This window comes from Hippocampus guttulatus, chromosome 10 (genome assembly GCF_054856545.1).
Source record: "Hippocampus guttulatus isolate MCC_2025c chromosome 10, RoL_Hgut_1.0, whole genome shotgun sequence".
Taxonomy (NCBI): Eukaryota; Metazoa; Chordata; class Actinopteri; order Syngnathiformes; family Syngnathidae; genus Hippocampus; species Hippocampus guttulatus.
Window position 1 is genome coordinate 4,528,017 of NC_141270.1, and position 22,917 is coordinate 4,550,933.

Genomic DNA, 22,917 nt, shown 5'->3' on the forward strand with positions numbered 1-22,917 from the left:
GTGTGGTGGTGCTCGGTTGTTTGCGCTCTGTCTCAGACGAAACCTGACCGAGTCACGTGTCGATATCTGTCTGCCGTTTATGTTTGCAGTGTTACGGCTCTGAAATAATTACCCTGTGCACAAACAGTAAGTGACCCTTGTGAAGCTGCGATGGTCGTACGCTGGCTGGCGCCAGCATCATATACAAGGTTGCGTGCCAGGCTTATTATAGTTCAGGCGCTTTTATAACTGTTGTTTTTTTTTTTTTTTTTTTCATTTAGACTTCAAATTGAGTCACTTTTTATTAGTTGTTCAAGTGGGTTTGTTCGATTTGTTTTAAATTTTTCATTTAGGTTTTATTAGTTTTAGTATTAGATTTTGTTCTTTTTTGAATGATGATATCAACTGAATGCATGTTTTCTACTGTTAAAAGGATGAAAAAAAACCCCATGCCTCTCTGCGCGTTCCCACGCGAATCGCTGGATTTCATGCCTCCGTCTGACTCCAAAGACACATAACACGCATGACAATTTGGCAAACTCACTTCAGTCGGGAGAACAGAGGCTCCGTTGTCCCGCCCCGAGGATGGCGTGGAGGCCTGCGCATTCGTGATCAGGCCAAACACACGGACATGTTTTGCATCCATGAACAAAGACGTGAGATTGTCACATTCCTCTGGTTAATAAGTTAATAACTGACTTGGGGCTGGATGTTCCTATTGACCATAACTCTACACACCCCTGTTCAAATGCCAGTTTGGGATATAGTTCAAAACAGAGACCAAGATAAATCATTTCATAACTTTCCCCACTAGTTATGTGACCTATAACCTGGACAACTCAATTGCAAAAACAAACAAACAAACAGAGATAATGCGGTTGCACAAGTCTGCACACCCTCTTGTAGCTTTGGATGTGGCTAGAACTTTTTAAGGAACCAATCCCATGTAATCTCTTGTTAGATGGGAGACGACACACACCTGTCACTGTTTTAAATACCTCTGAGTAATAAAATTCGGATGCTCTAATAGGCTTTTCCTGACATTGTTTGCTTTCTACCAGAACCCTGAAGGTTTCTCCCTAATGGGGCCCCTTACTAGTTGTTGCTGACTGGTGGCTAATAGGACACCCAGAGAGACGGTTGATAGTGGTTCTTATCAATGACACAACTGGAAACCAACACATTTCAGGATTGGGGGCATATCCCTCATGGGGCTCCGGATACCTGATGGTAATATTAGTGTTTTCATGAAAATAATATTTTAAGTAAGAATTAGTTTCATGGAACGCGTGTCCCATCACATGCACGTAACCCTCGCACCATAAACCTTTTAGCATGATAGAAGAAGGAAGCAGTCAATCACATGATATGCTGGTGTTGACATCAAGGAATGCCCTTCTTTTTATTTTTCATATTTGTAGCACATAGCTAGCCTTGATAGAATGTCTTACGCTACTATTTTTCTTTACTTAGTTCCATAAGCAAGTTTGTCTTCTTGGTCAGCAGTAACAGCTAGTTTCACAGGTAGAAGAAAGAAAGCTGACATTCGTCCGGATTTGCAACCCTGTTGCTGCGATTCGTGTGACAAGAGTTGCACAACATGGTTGCATTGATATAGACTTCATAAACTATTATGTGTATATTATTATTATTGATTTATATATACTGTACCAGAAAATCAGGACAGTGAAGGCTTATTTATCACGAATTTCGAAACACCAATGTCCTCCAATTCTGGAATGACCCTTTTATCATTCCGAAAATAAAACATTTCTTTTTTTTTTTTAAGGTAAATATATTTGTATATGTTGACCGTCAGTGTGGGAAGAGGAATTATTTTTGGCTTATTAATTTTATGTACGTCAATTATCTAAAAAAAAACAACAACAAAAGAAAGAAAAAGACAAATTTATCATTGCTTATTCGTCATTTTTGGACGGTGGTGGGGGACTTCTTCATTACCACTAATTAGGAACCATGGCGACCTTTTTTAACGTCTCCTCGTCTTGCTCTCCTTGCTCGACCCTCTTCCTTCACTCCACGTGAAGGCGGAAGTGGGTGACGTCCCTCCACACGCAGCTGCTCCGTGGTGCTCGACTACGGAGCGACTGACGTGAATTTCGAACGATATCACACGTCGTAGGACTGGCGACGACCCGAGTCCTCGTTACACTTTGTGACGACAGCAGCAGCAGCACCGTGCGACCACCGGACGCCGAGGAAGAGGCGAGGCGGACGGCTGCGTTTGTGTCGGTTGGTCGGTCCACCGGTTCCGGACGCAGGTTCGGGAGTAATTGGATATAAATCGAGGGTCTCTGTGGGAAATAAAGGTAGGAACATCATTTTTGATATTTAACGTTGTTTTGAATTGCACAGCATACAAAAACCCGCTCTGTTGCGTGATATTGTTTTTTTTTTTAAATATTAAAGGTGGCTTCCATACCATTGGACTCCCTGGACATTTTATTAAGTATTCCCATTAAAATCTGAAACAATGCCCTGTACAAACGTATACTGCTGACTTTAGAGGCGTATTAGGGAGGTATTAAATGAATGTTATTGATTGTGGTTGTTTGGTTGCCTCCACGTCTTGCAAAATATTAGGAACCCTCCCAGTATGATGCACTGCAGCTTTTCCATTCAATTCCTGTCTTGGGTCTCGTTGAAACTGCAAGTGGTGAGTGGATGGACGCATGATGGATGGATGGAGGGGGCTCCGTGTGTCGGTCCCTGGTGGGATGCAGGCGTGCACGTACATTCAAACTGGCAGATTGAATTTCATTGGCTTTTCTGTGGTGTGCAGCAAAAATGATGATGATGATGATTAAGGAAATGAAGATGATGAACCTCAAACGCAAAATGTTGCCTTTTTAATCTAAGAGAATTCATAGTTTAAAAGGCAATGTTTTTATTTCCAGAGGCTCTTTTAAGTTTTTCTTTAATCATTTGTCTGATGAAATTGTAATATATATTTCAAATGCAACTGATTATCGTGTTGGCCTCACAGTGCAGAGGTGCAGGGTTCGATTCCGACTTCCGGCCTTCCTGTGTGGAGTTTGCATGTTCTTCCAGTGCGTGCATGGTTTTTGTGGGCATTCCGGTTTCCTCCCACATTCCAAAAGCATGCATGGCAGATGAAGGCATCACTCTAAATTGTCCCCAGGTGTGATTGTGAGCGCAAATGGTTGTTTATGTGTGCCCTCCGATTGGCTCCCAACCAGTTCAGGGTGTCCCCTACTTACTGCCCCGTAGACAGCTGGAATAGGCTCCAAGTTTTCATTTAGGATAGATTTATTTTGGATTTGTGTGAGTTGCATGGGACCATCATCGATCATTCGTCTGAATTATTTATGTTTGTGTTCTTTAGTTTTTTCTTCCTTGTGTTAATCCATATTGGTTTGTGCATTATCTGCAATGTCAATTTGAAATAATGCCTTATTTTTTTTAAAAAGGGGATGGAAATTATTATTATTTTTAATTGATTCATCGATCAATCAACAAAATAATTGACACATTAAAGTAATTGTTAACTGCTGTTATGTATCATCTCGGTTCTTTGCCATGTACTTTTTAATATCGTACTGTAATGGTAGTGTTGTGGCAATACATGAATCATTTTGGTACAACCAAGTACTGTGAAGGCTTTTTGCTTGAAATTTATCCCTCCACAGTCTGGATGGGCGACTATCGGGAGTTGTTGCGGAGAATGAGCCCACGGTGTGTGCCTTAAATCAATGGAGTGTGGTGTGGCTTCCAGCTGATTGTTAGCGCGCATCTCGCGTTTCAGCGCCGGGCTGCGGGGATCATCTTTCATCCCGCCGTATGCCACGCGCGTTGCGTAGACGTGGGCCATACTTTTCAGTTAGGCCGCCACTTGTCATCTTGACTCTACGCCTTAAAAAAAAAAGGTTTTAAATTAAAATTTATATATATACAGTATATGTGTGTATGTATGTGTGTGTGTGTATATATATATATATGCTGTATATATATATATATATAGAAAAGTCATCATGGTCTGGAGTGTGGTGGTCAATGGTGTGATTGTGCATCTGTCATCTGTGTTACATCGTTGCTGTTGCCTTTGGCTACACTCGTGCCACCATTGTGGGCGACTGAAGGCGAAAAACAAATCATTGAGCGTTAGTTGATAGCTTTTACAGTTCCAGTCATTCAGTAGCGTCTCCACAAAGCCACTTTTGGCCTACAGGTACGCAAACAAACCCGCGTAGCAAATGACCGGTGCCGCACACCAGTTATAGTAATAGGCTCAACCAGGGGGTATGTGTCACCCACTCGTAGCCCTCAGAACCCTAAAAGTAGCACAACGTTGCCCAATAATAGTTTTGCCTCACAAGTAAGATGTAGTTTTAGTACTATAGAAAAAAAACCCTACACTAATAGGGCAATCATTCTCCTAGTGTGGCCTTGAAATGTTACCAATGCACTGAAATTATGGGAAAGAGCATACTAGTGCATGGACTTCACACACTATTTGAAGGATACTCAAGAAGGCTGGAAGCCTTCTTCCAATATTCTTGATTTCCATTTTATCATCTGTATACACGTTGTCCCTTGGAGAACAACTTTGACACAAGTATGTGTAAGGAACTATTTGACATCTATGCTACTTCAACAAGTGTCATGTATTTCTACTGGTGAAGCGCTAGTCGAAAAGGTTTTGTCATCCTTGATCAGTCCTACAAGGGTGGTGGTGTCTGTAAGTTTGACAATGGGGTGAATGGGAGAGCAGAGGAGGAGAGGAGGGTACTGAAGAAAGATCCCTGAGGGATCCCTTTGTTTAGAATGAGGTGCCATTTTGGGGTCTGTTGCTTGGAAAGTCATGTATCCAGGTGCACATTGAGCTGTATTTCTCGGGGCAGTGCAGAAATCAATACTGCAGAATCCACGTAATTCATAACAACCTGAACACACCAGATTATAGCTGTTGATCCATGTGAGAAATATGACAGTTTTGCCCAAGGTTGTCGCTCTCTCTACTGCACTTGTTGCCTGTGTCATGCTTCTTTACACGTTAGCTTTGACCTGTCCCCTGTTTCACTTCACTTTTTTTTTCTCCCACCGCAGTCAACAAGCTGGCGTGCTAATCTTGGTTATGTGCTAAAAGAAACCAAAGATTGCTGTCGTAGTAAGTGGATCTGATGCTGGGTTGCTGTATTAGTCTTTGAGAGGGGGGAAAAAAAACAGTTGCTCTTTTATTCATGAGCTGTTTTCACCTTGTTGAGGTTTTATGGCCAATTCTCGGGTGCTGGATCATTATTAAGGCCCGAGCATGCGCTGCACAAGGCCCTCATGAAATTGCTTTTGTTGATATTCTTTGTCTGATGTCAGAGTAAAACATTTCCAGGGTTTTCCAACCTCTACATGTATATTCGTGGTGCAGCATTCGCTAACTCATTTTATATTATTATTATTCTTCAATCTGTCCTCAGTTATTCGCATTAAAAAAAGTCAATGTTTTGCTCAGGTCGAAGCAAAAACCGTACTTTTTGGGGGGAGGGGGGGGGCGTATTTTGTGGCAAAGGGATCATGTGGATGAGGTTAATTTAGTCCAAAATAGTGCTTTGCTTCCATCTTGTGACATCTTGGTGCCAAGGGTATATGTTTAGTTGAGTTGAGGAGCTTTAGTTGGACAAAGGTAGTGCTTTGCTGCCATCGTGTAGCATCTTGGTGCCAAGGAATTATGTTGAATTGAGTTGAGGAGGTTAATGTAGACAAATGTAGTGCTTTGCTGTTATTTTGTGGCAGCTCGGTGCGAAAGAACTGTTAAAATGTGTTGAGGACCTTCGTTGGGACAAAAGTATTGCTTTGCTGCCATCTTGTGGCATTTTGGTGCCAAGGAACTATGCTGAATTGTAGCTGAGGAGTTTAATTTAGTCCAAAATATTGAAATAATACTCTGCTGCCATTGTGATGCCAAAGGAACTCAGTTGAATTGAGTTGAGGAGGTTCATTTGGACAGAGCTTATGCTTTACTCTCTCTTGGTGCCGGCGAACGATGTTGTTGTAAATTGAACAGCTTCATTTTTAGACCAAAGTAGTCCTCTGCTGCTGTCTTGTGGCATCTAGGTGCACGCAACGCAAGTGAAAGCCCGTCCACCATTTGATGTCTTGCGTATCTTGCGCGAGCCTAGTCCTGTAAGGACCGAGTCATCCGGCGGCCCCCTCGACAACCGGCGCTCCGCCCCCCGTTCTGAGAAATGTCATCTGCTCGTGACCATTTCTTGAAGGCATCAGCGAGCCTGACAGAACAGGAGAACACGCGAGCGGTCATAATAATGCTTCGGGAAAACATTGCAAGACTGAAAGACCGAAGGGCGCCTGCCGAGACTATTGTGAGCTTGCAAATTGAACTCTGCGCTTTCTTGTCTTTTGAGCCGCGTTAAGGAGGGAAGTCATTGTGCAAGCGGGGAAAATGCAATCCCCGACTACATGAAGGCTCCATTAGGAGCCGGCTGCCGCCATTGTTGTGCACAATAGCTTGTGATGGTGCAAAGTGTTTCCCGACGTAGTTGACAAAACGCAACAGAGGAGGAATTTGACAGCTTCCATTGTAAGCCACTCACTTGCAAGGCTGGTTGGATGAAATTCCCGTCGCTGATCTGCTCACAGACATGTTGCGTTTAAAAAAAATAGATTTCATGAAAATAATGAAAACAAGTCGAAACCCTCTTAGCCAGCCCCCCCCCCCCCCCCCAATAATGATAATAATTGTGACTTGTTTTATGTTTTCTACTTGGCCACCAGGGGCAGTGTAATACAAATCGTGCAGATGTAAACCAATTTAGAGGTGCAACTTTATTGAGCCAAGGCACATATTTAAAAAAAAAAAAAAATCGCACGGCAAACAGTCAAACAAAATTGTGAGGATTTCATACTTTTTGCCATCTGATAGATCATTTACTTATTATTTCTGTCACTGTAAATTGCCGGCATAGATAGATGGACAGAGATACATGATTTGTTCTTCATCAATAATTTTTCTCACCAATTCAGTGAAATTTGATCATTTCCCACGGCACATTGGTTAGGATTCACCGGTCTCACTTATCAAAACTAGAAGAATTACCTCAGGTCTTGGATATTTGGCTTTTTTTGATATCTGTACTTCGAATTAAGTGTTGAATGCTAGCACTTTTTCAACATCTGCTCCCAGCAGACAACCAAACAAACAAATGCAGCGTTCAGGTATGTGTTCCACCGAGTTCCATTCTTCAGTAGTTCAGGAGTTGAACTATGTCAGGCATTTGGACTCCTCCCAGACAAATGCGGCCGTTGAAGCTGCGTGTTGACTTCAAATAGCCTCGGGGGAATCAGCACTTGGTGTCGCCGTGTTTTTTTGCGGCAGCTCCTTAACCAACCCCGTGAACCCCGGCCAAGGGGCGGTGAGGGAAACCCGCGGAGGACGGCGGGCCCTGATTTGTCAACCCAATTAGAGTCCGTCTCCGTCGCTTCCATTCGGCTGCATACGCTTGCTGAGGGGGCGAGTAAATCAAGACTCATTGGCGTGCCGACGTGGCAAATGAAGAACATCACACGCTCCCTTTCCCGAATGTGCCTCGCAGGTTTAACAAAGTGCGCCGAACGCAACGGCGTCCCAGGCCTCATCGCCCCTCGAACCTCGTCTCGCTGTTGACTGACAATTAGTGTATTGACGACCGAATGAAATGGAGCCAACCCCCCCCCCCCCCCCCCAAAACAAAATGCTTTCTTGTTGGGCTGAACAATTAATTGAATTCAAATTGTCATTGTTATGCAAACACACACACACACACAAACTGTTAACAGCATGGCAATTGTGTATTTACTGCTAATGTGACAAGTGCGAGCACTTTGTGTTTGCCTTCTCTGAGTGAATTAGTCTTTTCATTTCCTTTTTCTCTCACTGAAAGGGACCACTTGTCATTTTTTTTTTGTTGTTGTTTTTTTTTTTACTTTGAGTTGCATTACAAACAAGAAAAGTCACTCAGGTAGCATAATAGGTCTTGTCGTTTTCGGGGGCATTCAGAAGCTCAAGCGAAAGCTCCAAAGTTCAACGTGAATCGTTTTGTGATGCCGGTTGATTTTCAAGTTGTACTAATTTCAATTTGGCACATAATGCAATCATGCACATAATTAAGTTTCACACAATGCCTTTTTTTTCTGCAGTTGGTGTTTTGCCAACACTTTGGTTTATTTTTTTTTTGAGCTTCCAACAATGACACATAGCCTTAAGAAGTTTTCCATGTTTGCCAACCGAACTTGTTTTTAATAGAACATTCCAGCTATCCTTCTGTCTCTTGAACTGTGTTGTCACGTGAATTTCATCAGAATTAGAGCGATGTGCTTTTGAGAGGAATTCCCGTTCAAATGGAAGTGAACTGATATGAAAGGGAATTTAATACACAGCTAAAATTGGTGGGCTGTAACATCCAGTTGACTTGCCATAAATTATGTCACAGGGAACAAAAGCTGCTTTTTTTTGTGTCAACCCCTTAGTTTTACATCCTGGATTTTTGATACCGTAGCACTTTTTGCTAGGGGAGAACAATACAGGTCATAGTTGTGCCAATTCTATGACTTCGCTGCACCACATTAATATGATCCTGAGTCTGTGACATATGAGAAATGGCTGCTCCATTTTTTTCTTTTTTTTCTCCAAAATGTCATGAATAATTCATGTTTAAGTCAACAAAGAAGGCGGGTAATGTTACGATGTGCGCACAGCATCATCGACGACCACGGCGACGTCGCTCCCGCGCTTGGGGGATTGATATGAATTGTGTACACGCCACCACTGATGAAATGCGCCGTTGGCAATGTGCAGCCAGCGAGATGCCCGTGCCAGGCTTCACTCTGTTGATGTAAAAAGTATGAAAAATGTGGCGGAGAAGTAAAAACATGCAAGAAGTGGTTCATTAACCTTGGACCTTTGCAGCGAAAACAGATTTTTTTTCTTTTTTAACGTTGATTCTGGAACTGGAATGTGCTAATTAAGGCTAAAAAAAGGGAGACGTTACTCGAGTGGTTAACTGGGAAAATGGAGGACAAGCACTTAAAAAAAAAAAAAGTAAATTCTTGGTGCAGTGTTTAGTCTGTACAATATCAGAGACGGGCAAGTGGTGTACTGTACTGGCTACTGTAGACTCGCCCAAACCCAAAAGGTCGTATGCAATATAACAGTTTACTTATGACAAGCGCTAGCTCGCTAGCTAACGAAGGGGGCAGCAGTGAACTTGACAACACGCAGCAATTTGGCCGATCGTGATCAATTCAATAAAAAGGGGCTTCAATGTTTTTATTGCCACTCGCAGTGGAGGTTTTAGTGTTGAACCGAGTGTAACACTACAGAGAATTTAAACCTAATTGCCTTAACTTTGTCTTACGAAAGTCTGCTAGCTTAATGCTAACATAGTGTACACAGCCATAGATTGGCCCACCAGACTAGCATTAATGTTACGGTAATTGGAAACCTTTAAACATCGAAGCAGCCGCACCAATATCACCATGACCATTTTCTTCACTCACTCGCTTGACTCACAATTTTTTTTCTGTGAAAACAGTTTAAGGTAATATGAAGAACTCTTAGTTTATTCTGAACTTTATTCCGTGCCACTTATGTGCCTCACGCACGCCCACTTGCTCCACATGTAAAAATATTTCAGATGTATAGTCGGTAAGTAAGAGCTTACATGAACAACCAAACAGCTATAAAGCACTTCTTTTCGACTACTTCTGCCCGAAAACGGCTGTGATAGGCTCCAGCACCCGCCGCGACCCTCGATAAAGCGGATCAGAAAATGGATGGACGGTTTAACCTACTTTTTTTTTCTTGTTTTTAAAACATTTATCTTGAACTGTCTTCTTCACCACTTGACTGCCTCACAAACACCCACCCACTTGCTCCACTTGCAGAAGCGTTTTGGCAATATAACAATATGAATTTATCCTAAGAACTAAACTGCTTTCACCACTCTCACTTTTTGTCACACAGCTTAACAGGACTTGCATACCCGGAATTTTCCTTCCTCACCGATTGCCTGCCTCGCCCACACCTACTTGCTGCACTTGTAAAAATCATTCAGATAAATAGCAGTGTACATGAGCAAAAGTGGTTTCATCTCCTTCGTCTTGTTTGAAAACACTATCTGTTTGCACAGATCTTTCTTCCTCACCACTTGCCCGCCTCACACGCATACCTGCTTGCTCTAATCGCAAAAATATTTGTATCTTTTAACAATATGAAATGGGTTCAATAGCCTTGTCTTCAGTTGTCTTGTTTTCCAGCATGGCACAGTTTGCAATAAACTTTCTTCCCCACCTCTTGCCTGCCTTGCACACACTCACTACCTTTTGCCCTAGTCCTTACGGCGTACCTCGTTCCTAGAGAGTCTGTGGGTTGCTAGGCAACATAGGAAATATGACGAGAACGCATCTGACAGTGACTGAAAGGCATCCGCTTTGAAATGTGCTTTTAGATCTTTGAGCACGAGGATGTTGGATGCAGTCTGTCAAACAGATTGACGGCTCGAATTGAGGACGTGATGTAAAATCGATGGCGTGATGTTTAGATGCCGGCTATTTCTGTGCCGAGCTGGGAATGATGGATCCCTCGGAGCTGAACTTTCAGTGACCCACTTTTAAGTGCGTTCACGGGGCCAGCGTGGTGTTCCTGTTTTGGTAGCCGTGTCAAAATGAAACATTAATGGCGACAGGACAAGTTCTCCTTCCTTAAAAAAAAAAAAAAAATGTAGATGGGATGCTAAATTGACTCGAGAGGCTCGTCGTTCTTGAAATCGCCCGCTTCCGTATCGTCTCCTCCCACCGGGAAAGCGACTTAATCACAGCCTTAAGTGGGCCTCATTAGCATAGAATCGAGAAGGATGTTTTGCTGGTTGATTTGGAAATGTGCGGTGACATTTGGGGAACTGGAAAGAAAGTCGTAATAATTGAGTTGTTTGTGCCTCTGCCTCCATCTGAACGGGACGAAATTATGCTCATTTCTTCGCCAGCATCTCGTCAAGATGCGCAATCACAGATATTCGAAACTCCCGATAAGGTTGTCGAGTTTGTGAGAAAGAAATGACTTTTTGCTCTTTAGCGGTTTGAGCCTGCGCCGTTCACTGGCTGCAAAGTTTCATATTTCTCATCAATTTCCACTTCTTTAGCCAGCAAACTCGTTGGAAATTTCTCCAACTCTGATGTTACTGACCTTCAACATCTTGTACCACTTTAGCCAGAAAATCATTGCGGCCATTCCCTGTTTTGTGAGATCAGTTTTCTCTAGCTAGCAAATCTTTTTCAAGACTGAATGATCACCTGGACCCTCTTCATATCTGGTCGCGGTTTACACGCCATCTTTTCCGCTTCTTGAGTTCACAAACTAGTCATAACGAACTCAAATGAGACCCGGCAATCAGTCGGTAATTACTTCACCTTTACGGCGCACGCCGTAATTAACGTCAAAAACGTTTCTATGGGAATAAGCCCCGCGGGAACATCGCTGCCCCTCTTGTGGTTCTCGATGTGGAATATCTTTTTTTTTTGGAGCTTTTATGACCTATTTTGTCCCCTTTTTTGTAGCCTGCCAGGAAGACGTCTGCGCAGATGTAGTACAGTAGCGCGGGGATGGGCGAACACACGCATGAGTACGCTTCACAAGCGGAGGAAGATGCCGGCAGACGGATCTCAGGTCTGATCCGACAGGCGTCAAGGATAATAGCAGAGCGTGGCCGAGCTGAACGCGGGGCTGCAATTGACCCTGACAAGGATTTAAAACGGGGAAAGACCTGCGCGAAAAGGCAAAGGGAACACATTGAAATTCCTTCCTGTGAAAATTTTGCCTATAAGGGACAGCGGTTACTACAGTGGACAGCTCGCCATGTTATCAGGTTACAGGGTGAGTGAAAGGTTAAAACCCGATTTGTTCCGCTGATCTTTGTTCGTCCTGCTGTTGACCGTTTTTTAACCGCGGCCCAAATGACTGCTGTGAAAAGCCCGAGATTTTTTCATAGTTGCGGATTGGCAAACGAAAGTTACAGATTTGGGAGTTTTTTTTTAAGATAGGATCCATCGGTTGACCGGCACGTTGAAGGCAATGTTTGCAAAAGGCTGCTTTTGTTAAATTCTCCATTTTCCATGACATCTTTGTTCAACATGCATCCAGCCAGCAATTATTTTAATTTCTTTGACGTTGACACCACTGTGAAATCAACAGAAATGGGCCAGCCAAGCACTAGTTGTTGGGATTTAATGTTGATTTGTCGCACTGAGTTCTGGTGATTTGAGCAATTCTATTGAATGGGCTTTTGGATTCGAAAAGAGGATCTGTTCGATTGTCAGACGGCATCCGTTTTTGAATTTGTTTATCATCCAGGATCCGACATTAAGCCTCTTCTGAGTGAGCCAAGTTGTGGCCAGAACTGGTACTGAGCCACCGGGCCACCATTTAAATGCCTCTCATCGCAAATACTTTTTTAAATTTTTCATTTGTCATCCCAAATGCATTTTTTGCATTGTGTGGCTTCTCTTTTTTTCCTGATTTGCTACTGTTGGGCTTTTCCCCCGAATGGTCTAGTCTTCCAATTGACGACCAATGAAGTCTGGTTTATAAAACTGTTATTGTTGTACAACTGTACAGTTTGGTCTGCCTTCACCATTATCTCATTTTCAAACTAATTTGTCATCTTTTTATCCTGCAGCGCTTGCCATGAGTTCTGAATGAGTTTTTTAGTGACATGCTCAACAACCAGAGCATTTCCAGCTGAGATCTTGATTTGTGTCCAAAACCTTGTAAATTATCTTTCCTGTTTCGGATGCTAAGTTTGACCCGCATGATGGGCTAATTGGAAATTTGTGATTTGTTTTTTGAAGGCTGCCCCGCTTAACGTCAACAATGTTAATGTGCATTTAATCCATTTATGCTCCATTTATTTATTTTTGGTCCTCCGCAGGGCGTTGCAGTCCCAAACCATCATGCTCGTTGATCCGGCGTCGAGACAGCAAGCGAGCGTTTGAGCGTCCCCTTCGTCCCTTCCCCCGGGCCTTGGTGGCTTCTGCTGGGATGAACATGCCACTGCATCAAATTTCTGTCATCCCCCGCGATGTCACCTCGTCGCGGCTGTCGGGCGGTGGCGGCGGAGCGGGCAAAGCTAAGGACAAAGACAAACAGGTGAGATGAGGGCTCTGGAGAAGCGGAGATGTGCGATATACATGTATAGATCATTGGAATATTTGTAGTTTTTAAACAAACTGCAGGACAAAATTCTTAAAACAACACTTTTTAAAGGATTTCTGAACGCCTGTTCTCACTCTCGCACTCACTGAAAAACATCAGTCAGAGGAAATGAAGACTCGCACAGTTCTGCAATTTAGAAACTCAGCGTGCTTGCTTCAAGTGCCGTATTTGTCAGCCCCAGTTGAAGTTTACTGTGAAACCGACAGACAAAACTAAAGACAAATGTGCTAGCTCAATGCTAACGTGCAATGTGAAACGCCATTGAAGGGGTGAAGGAAATTAGCATGGATATTTCGGTCATCCTAAACCTTGACTCAACCGCAAATTTAGCACAGAGCAACAGATTTTAAGATTAGACAGCAACAAAGAGTTAAACATTGTGTTTTTAAACCGCAAAATTTCTAACAGCTAGCTTAATGTTAACATATAATGCAAAACGGCATAGATTTCATGGAAATTAGCACCCATGTTATGTTATGCTAATGATAAACACGCGCCTTTGACATACACAGACATCATAAAAATCTGCTCTATTGCCGTTTTTATGGCAACTTTGAAGACTTTTGATCTACATTCTTCTTTATTTCATTATAAAGTTTTCATGCTTGGATGGTAACTGTTGTATGTGGCAGCAAGATGCTCATTTTGGCTTCAGTTTGATGGTGTGGTCTTTTTGTTTTTGTTTTTTTTGTGGTCATTATGTTTTCACAATTGCCCAAGCTGATTGTTTCAATGTGTTTTTTAAATGTTCGTACTGGGAGACATTTGTGCCTTCTACTTTAACAATGTGTCTGAAGTTCCTTTTTGGTTGCCTGTGGGAATTTTGGGAGAGTTTGGAGCACTATTTTCTTGGAAATGGCCTCAGAGGTTCAAAGTTATTAGCATTGAGCGCAGTGAGCGTCGCAAGCAGGGTGGGAAAAATATTGCCCAGGGGGCACTTTGGTAAAAAAAAGTAATTTATTTTTTTTTATATATTAATTTTCATATGTGTCTGTATATCTTTGTTCATTCACCGCAGTTTGAATAAGTAAACGCTAGTAGTAGAATTTAGACTCTGGACGGGCATCTTAATGCACTTCATGCACATTCAAACGAACTGTTACCGGTTCTTGTGATGAAAAAAAAATGCTGTTTTTGTGTACTTTGTTTGTCGTGATGAAGTGTATTTACGTGACCTGTAGTTCGTCTTACTTAACACACATTCACATTCAATTTTAAGTTGCACATTGTCAACATCAACCTGCCTTCATAGACATTTGTGCAGCGCAAGTTAGCTTAGCGCTATGGCTGGGGCTAGCAGCCGGGAAAGCAAGAGGTGACTGTGTGAATATATATATATATATATATATTTTTTGTGGGGGGTTCAGTGAAAGTTCTGATCATGAATTGGTCTTTTCTGGGATCATGATTTCATTCCAAGGACTACAGAACGTTCAGGCCTAGCTCCGCCCTGTTTCTCGAAGCCACGTGGTCTCCTCTGGCAATCACACACCACGAGTGCTCTCTCAAGAGTCAGTCTTCCTATTTTTAAGCGCAGAAACAAAGAGAGGTGCTAAGGCAATATGTGTGAAACAAGAAGGCAGGCACAGGTGTTCTGAAGAGACCTCTCACATGCCGCATATGGTGCTCCCCCGCCCCCTCCTTTTTTTTCCCCCACAACTCCAAGCCTCCTACAGATTCACACGTTTACATTCTTGAAGCAGCACTGACACATGCGTTTCAAATTTCTATCCCGCAATCCTCACTGATGGTGAATTTTCAATTTGAAAGGCTCGGCTGAGCTCAAAGACGAGGCGTTGTCCAGCTGCGTATCGCTTCGGCTTCGTGTTGGATCACCAGAGTCCAAAATGTGTCATTTACGAGCAATGAATGGTGTAAAAGATGTCGCGCCGGCATTTTAATTTCCAGTCTTGACGTGCGCCAACATTCAAAATCACGCCACCCCGGAGGCCAACAAAAAGACGCTCGGCGGTAATTAATCATTGAGCAGCCGAGGTGATCTATTCATCTCAAAACAGAACCTCGTTGTGCTTTATCAGCATTTGTGGAATAAAAGTGTGTGCGGTTTCACGGAGTTGATGTGACTCGCAAATTCTTTTCTTCAAAATCAGAGTCGTGTTTTAGCTTAAGTGAGGAGGTCTTCGCCACTTTGCTGTGGAAACAGGAGTTCAGAACATTCAGGGATTTCGTTTGCACGCAGTTGTGAGGGGCTGCCTTGGATACACAACACACCTAGGCGAGAAGTCAGTGTTTATCATGCCATCCACAGTCAGGGTGTAATGACATCAAATACTTTGGTTTAAAAAAAAAAAAAGAAAAAAAGTTTGTTCCTGCTTGTATTATGAGTCCGTTATGCAAGCTTGGTATGTTCAAAATGTGCATTTTATTTCGTGAACCCCTGACTGCGGATGTTGTGATATACAATGGCTATGTGCGCTGTGTATTCATGTGTTAAGGTGCGCAATCTGTTTGTGTGTGTGTGTGTGTGTGTGTGTGTGTGTGTCCTTGTACTCATGACATTGTGAGGACCGGCATGAGTTTTTAACCAACAGAGTGAGGACATTTCTACAGAGTGAGGACATTTTGGTCGGTCCTCACTTTGACACCCTCTATGTATGTGTGTGTTGTTGTTGTTTTTTACATTTTTGTTTGTGTGCATTTGTTTAGTGTGCATTTTTGTATGATGTTGGGTTTTTTTTTGTTGCATGGATGCATGTTTTTGTGTGTGTTTTTTCATGATATTGTTTGTTTGGGTGTGCATTTGCGGGCCGACACTTGAGTCACACAGCATGTGGCCATCTGGGCTCACTTGACAACACAGCCCCCCTATTTAGAATTTGGCAGGCTTCGGCTACTCATTCAGATGAAAACATTTGAGTGTTCCACTTCCTTTCTAGTTCATTTGTCAAGCTCCGAATCTTGTGCTCATCTTTGGTCTTGCTCCAAGAGGAGGGAATTTATTATATATTTTTTAAAGCAGTAGTTTCTCATGCTTTTCCTGGCCTCTGCAAATAATTTGGTCCTCTTTGAGCGGCTGGCGGTTTTGATAAGACCTGCTTTGCAGTAAGGAAGGATTGCGAGTGCTCTGAAGCAAGCGCTTGGCAAGAGGTCGGCAGGTCAGGCTGGAAGTTTGTTCTCCAGACTTTTTTTTTTTTTTTTCCTCAGTTGAGTTTTGCCTCGCAGCTCGAAAGTAAACTTTGGAGAGTTCACATGAGCAATCGTGCACACCAGGAAATTGCAAGATGAAACGGCCGTCGTGGAGCTCTCAGTTTCGCTTCCTTTTGCTGGATGTTTTGTTTCCCTAATCACATCATCCAGTGCCGCCATCTTCCACTTTTGTCGTTATTGTCATGCGGCATTTGGCTCGTTCGTCGAAGTGAACAAAAAGCCCTTTGATCTGTCCAACTTTGACTGTTGAAGAAGGGAATAAATGACACGCGTCCCCCCCCCCCCCCCCATTGTTTATTTCAGTCGACTTCCTTTTCCATGCGGCGCCTTATTGAGCGTTCAGATTCACCACGGACGTTCTTCAGCGCATTTTTCCACCAAGACTGCCGCGGGCTGACACGAACAGGTGGCGTCAGATGGCGTCTGTCATGGGCCCATCTCTGCGCAAGTCGAACGCCTCTCCGGCAGGGAAGCGGCCGCATTGAAATCCACTCGAGGTTGAAGATCGCTAATTAACCCTTTTACGCACTCCATAACCTGATAAGCTGTCCACTGTAGTAACCGCTGTCTCCGAAAAAAAAATCATTTGGGGAACATTTCCTTTTCAACCCAATCATGATTCACGGCCTTTCCCGGTTAGCATATCCACCTGTGAAATGATCCAAGTATGCGTTTGATGAGCATTCCTCAACACTCTCAGTCCCAGCTATTTTGGAACGTGTTGCAGCGGATTCCAAATTAATGATTTGCAACAAAAAAAAATGTTCATAAGTTTGAATATTAAATATCTTGTCTTTGTAGGGGATTTAATTAACCTTTTTATGCACCAATAATGAGAATCTGTAACCTGATAACACGATAGGCATTGTAGTAACCGCTGTCCACGAAAGGGTTAAATTTGATTTGCATTTTATTCAGTTTTTATTCATGATGAACACAACCTCCTGACTTTCTTGGCATTGGGTTTGCATATCCTGATCAAATAATTTCCCCCAAATTTACATGTAATTAGTAGAATTTTTTTGGGGGGGGGAGGTGTGATCTTTTCTCTGTTTTAGTTTTAAAAATACATCATTTATATGTAATTAAGAAACCACAAATAGCCAGTGGCCATTCAGAATATCTGGCAGGACAGGTCCAACCACTTTTCAATTCAAGTACCTTGAGCACTCCGAAGTCAGGTGCCACTCCACTAACATTTGCTGTGTCAAAAAGAGAGGAATTTGGCCAGCAATAACCTGTTCAATAAGGTACGGGGATAGTGCCAGTAGTTCAGAAAATGCAGAAAGAGCTGGGGGGGGCGGGGAACAAAACAACGGTGTTTTAGCACAAAGGGTCATCAGCTTCACCTCGGCGGCCAAATGGCACTTGCATCTTCTTACCCCGCAGCAGAACATGTACAGTACTCTGATGCTAATACGTTCTCTTCTTTACACAACCAACCAAAACCAAAAGGTAAACAGCCCTCGGCGACGAGAGCCATCGCTTTGGAGGACGGGCGCGCGAAGCCGCGTGAAAAACGCCCGCAGATGGCGTTTTATACTCGTTAAAGAGCAAGCTCCGTGCGGGAATCCGACATTGCGGCTGGAGTAATAGATGGGGGGGGGGGGGAGAACGACTTCTGAGGGTTGCGACGCTGGCTCAGTGTCTCAAGTTTGTCTCTCTTTAATTGCGTCGGTCCACTGGGTTGCCAGGTATGAAACAAAACTGATAATAGGAAGGGACGTGTTTTGCCAGCAAAACACTTGGAGAGCAAGTTTAATTTCATGAACCTTGCTCGGCCAGTTTTTCCTCACACATACACAGGATTTGTGGTTTATGTCGCTCGCTCGCGCTTAACCTTCGGCCCAGTTGTGTGTGTGTGTGTGTGTGCCTTTGTGCGTATGTTTAACATTTTGGCTGGTAATGCAAATGGAATGACACTTCCCAAGGGTGTGGATTATTTTCTGATTAAGTCAACTTGCTTACTTCAGCTCTTTAAATGAACGGAAAAAAAAAAGAATGACAATGGGGAAAAAAATAGCACTTATATATTGTACATTATAAAAACATGCAGCAATGACAAAGTAAAGTGTGAAGAAATTAGACAGCTTGTGCCACATTTTTTTTTTTTGTATATTTGTTTTTTGCTTCAGTTCATTGGAGACTGTTAGTTTGACTGTAAACTTCAACCCACGGCGACGATGAAAAGAAAAATAACTTGAAATGTACTGTTTACATGAAATTGTACATTCTGGTTCTGTTATGGTCACTTTTGGTCAAATGAAAACTAAATCAGTATAATTCCTTATTTTCTGGGACTGAATCGTAGGCGAGAGAATTTGTTTTCTCGAGTGCATCATTCATCGAGTCAACGAATGGCCATGTGTGAGTAACACTCGTCTTCATTTTAACTCGGCCCTGACGTTCAAACGGTTAACTGCCTTGCTGCCATCAGATTGGCTGCCAATGCCGAGGGAGACAGCCGCCAGCGCGTCTTGTAAGATGGGAGGCTGTTTGAGGTCGGCGGAATGCAGAAAAACTGTTGGCACAATGGTGAACGTAGTCTTGCGTTGGTATGTTTTGTCTGTGCTGCTGTAACAATTGCCTCAATGGATTTTTTTTTTCTTTTCCCTAATCAGTTCTCCTTCACTCAAAGGAAAACATCAGATAAAAAAACAAACAAACGTTTAAAAGGTTTCATTTCTAATGTGAAGCATGGCAGCTGTTCCATGGTCAAACTGTCACCGCTATATAAAGAGACTAGATCGGCTTTAAAAACATCTGAACTTATTCAAATATACTTAAAAAAATATATTTCTTGGTGCCTGTTCTTATTCTGTCACCGGATCGCATAATTCTGCGAAGTAGTAGTCAAGCGTGCTTGCATCAAACTCTTTGCCAAGCCAAGTTGAAGTGTACTGTAAAACTGCCAGACCAGACAAAAGAAATTACTTATTGTAGTTATTGTGTATTTAAACACCAAAATACTCAACTGATTGTTAGCTTAATGCTCACATCATATGATAAGACAGGCGAACGGAAACTAGCATAGACGATTAGCCCACTGGAGGTTCCTTGGGGCTCTTTTTCTTGCTCTTAATTCTGCTACGAATTTTTCCATAGTCCTCAGTGCTGCCTAGCATGTTGTGGCAAGATGTGGTACTACACCTGAGGCACACAAATACAGGGTGACTTGTCTGTATCATTATAAGCATTTCTTTAGAGTGACAGGAGCATCTGAAGAATACCTCTTAAAAAAAAGTGTCTTTTAATAAGTTCAAGTGTGATTAAATCATGTGAAGAAGGATAAAACTATACATTAAAAAAATCTACTTATAAGGTTGAAGCTCCATTTCGGTGGCTCCGAAACATATTAATGTGATCAATGGAAGTTCACTGGATACCAAATCGTATGCCTTAGCCTTGCTTCAGTCAGTTGTTGTCGGGCAGCCACAGCAGCACTTAAATCAGAACGAGAACTTTTTTTTTTTTTTTTTTTTTCTAGGCGAGACCAAGGTGAAGTCAATTTGTAAGCGCCGTAGCCGTGCGCTCGCTCGCTCCATCACGTTGACTGATGCATCTGTTTGAACCCGCGACAGCCTCTACGCGAGCTGATTGCCGCTCTTTTATCCACCGTCTCGGGTCACTCCGCCTGCAGGGACGACAATCTGGCTTTACAAAATAGGTATATATTATTATCTTTTTATTTATTTATTTTTTTCTTGCATATTTTTTGCCGCCTCTTCATATCTCTCTCATGGCGGTCGCTCTCCCTCATAATATGTTAGCGGTGCTATGTGTGAAACCAACGAGGAGGGGGGGTGGAAACAGTGAACTAATGTCATCATCGCTATGGCAACCATCCATCAAGGACTTTGCAGCGTTGTATCTCCTCCTGTGTGTCTTTTCAATTTAAGCGACTGCTTGTCATTCATTTAGTGCTTCGGCCCACGGAAGTGCTCCTTTTTTGCTTCGGCGATGGCGCCAAGCCGAGGCCTGAAATGCATTTCAGGGGATGTCTTTAGATGCGTTCAACTCTGGAATTGCTCCCGAGCTGCTATTTGATGCTCTATCAAGCGAGTGTAGAACTTTCCAAATGTCCCTCCACTCTCTACCCGCTTTCACTACAGATCATAGTCATTTGCGACCGTCACGGTCCATGGGGAATCCATTCTCGCCTCATCTATGAGCCTATCCATCACTATTGCAAAGAAGAAGGGGCTTCGAGCTCATCCCTGATGCATCCCCACCTCCGCCTTCAACTACCGCCGCACCTACAGGACGCCTCACCACTCTTCTCTACTCGTAACAGTCCTGTGCTCTTCTAAAATACTTCTCTGAACTATACAAAGAGTCAAACACAAATAGAAAATGAGAATACCCGTAAACAGCCACAGTCGGCCATGTCCTTACCCAAGCGATAAATCGAACAGATCTAGCTCTGCGTAGTTCTTGAAAGAATACAGAGCAACGGCATATAGCTGCATCAGTACCCGAAGCCGGCATCTTGACCGCGACTGCGTGAGGTCAAACAGGAGAAACCCGCAATGGAAACATTTTCATTCAGTTGAGAGTGCCGAGATGTCGGCGCGGGTGGGTGAGCCTCGTTTTGAATTGAGGTCAAGCGCTGAAAAAGTGGAGTCTTGTTACCTCCAGAGGGGGGTAGGTCATGTTCAAGTGTAACATGTCAGATGCTGTGTATCTCCAAAATAAGAGATTTTATTTTACAGCACTCTGAATGGCGTGTCCTAATCAAAAGGCAACCTTGCTGATATTTTCCAACCTTACAAAAGGCAACGGCAGAAGTATACCGCGGACTCGTCACGAGCCAATTGCAGTGGAATGACTCGTTGAGCCACAAAATGAAAACTGAAACATTGCTCCAAAGAGATGTCAAAATAGTCTTTGTTTGCTGCATGTCAAACTCTGGATTCGTTTATCCCCTTGAAACTCATACAAATAAGAAAAATTTCCCCTTGCTCAAAGTCTGCTCTTTGCTCTTTTTGTAATCACCAGTGCGTGCCGCTAATTAAAATCAGAACTATTGTACTTCCACAAGTTCTCTCTTTTTTTATTATTTAGGTGTTGTAGATTTGCGAGGCATTCAAAAAAATGTGAATGTCAATTCCGGTCATGAGATTTGGAACATGCGGAGCCTAAAAATGCAAATTGACGCACATGCTGTGGATGGTATTTGTCTCGAAACGAAGCAGAAATTGCGGTTGGACCTTCAAGGTGGCCGACTCCAGCGTGAGAACGTTATTTCTTTCCACATCCCTCAGATGGTTTGTACAGTCAAGGTTAACTTGCCTCAGGTGGAACAGATTTGCATCTCACATCTTAACATCAAAAGTGTAGGCGAAGTCATAGCGAAACAACAACTCATGTGGATTGAAAGAGTTCACTGAACACAAGACTGCTATTTTGCGACGGGTATTTGGCACCGCTTGACTTTGGACGCAAGGGGGACCGGGATCCAAATCCAAGTCTGGGCAAACGGGAACATCCAGATGGCAACATCCAGGAGGGTCTCTTGGCATTTACGCTAAACACCTGATTCCCGGCCACTGCCAGTTCCAAGCTCGGACAAAAATGGACTCTCGCGTCTGGGTGTGCAGAACAATTGATTCATTGATCCCGAAGAATTTGGTCAATTGGGGGAAGTGTGTGCTGATTAATGGTGCCTTGAAGCAATTGAGGCTAAACTGAGTGCCCTACTTGGCTGTTTATCTGCCGCTAACTTGTTTTCTGCATGACCATGAGGCCTGGTGCACATAAAATAATTTTTTCAGCTCTCACAAGAATTTTTTTGTTGTTGTTTTATCTGTGACAATCCCCACAACTTTGCTTGCGTTGTGCGCATGATCTGCGGCTAAATCGTCACACAATATGTGGAGGTGATCAAACATGTACCGTATTTTCCGTGCTATAAATCGCAGTTTTTTTTTCATAGTTTGGCTGGGGGTGGTGCGACTTATACCCTGGAGCGTTTTTTGGGTGAAATTATGAACACATTATTGTGTCATTTCACATTATTTTCACATTAAACCACAAGAGGCCGCTCTAAACCTGTATTGATAAAACCATGATGAGTCTGACGTAAGCGACGTAGAAGAGGAAGCGCTGCATCTTCTACCTCCGGAGTTGGTGGAGTTGTTTTAAAGTGACACAGAGGATGAAGATTCCATTGGATTTAGTGATTTTGGAGTGGCATTGATGGTTTGATGAACTTGTTAGCATGTTCTTTATGCTACAGTTATCTGAATAACTCTTAATATGTTACTTGAACATACCAGGCACGTTCTCAGTTCTTCGTTTATACGTCATGTAACGTTAGCATATCGTACACTTATTCAGCGTGTCGTTTTCTATTTTATTTTAAATTGCCTTTCAAGATGGCATGTTTTCTTCTTTATTATGCATTTTATGGTTTGTGCGACCTATACTCCGGAGCGAAGTATAATCCGGAAAATACGGTATACGGTTTCATCGGGCCTAGGGCTCAGGGAAATTGTAACTAAAATGTGGCCCACGACCAAAATGAGTTTGGC

The 22,917-nt window shown here is 42.9% G+C and overlaps 1 protein-coding gene across 3 annotated transcripts in view; it reads left to right on the forward strand.

Moving 5' to 3' along the window:
• Positions 1–2,032: 2,032 nt before the first annotated feature.
• marchf8 (membrane-associated ring finger (C3HC4) 8) overlaps positions 2,033–22,917 on the forward strand; it is a 50,832-nt gene continuing 29,947 nt past the window's right edge. For all 3 annotated transcript variants that reach the window (XM_086121728.1, XM_086121729.1, XM_086121730.1), the window contains exons 1-2: positions 2,033–2,309; positions 12,933–13,150. In XM_086121728.1, coding sequence (XP_085977854.1) covers positions 13,043–13,150 — 108 coding nt within the window. In that variant the 5' untranslated portion in view covers positions 2,033–2,309; positions 12,933–13,042. The remainder of the gene's footprint in view (positions 2,310–12,932; positions 13,151–22,917) is intronic.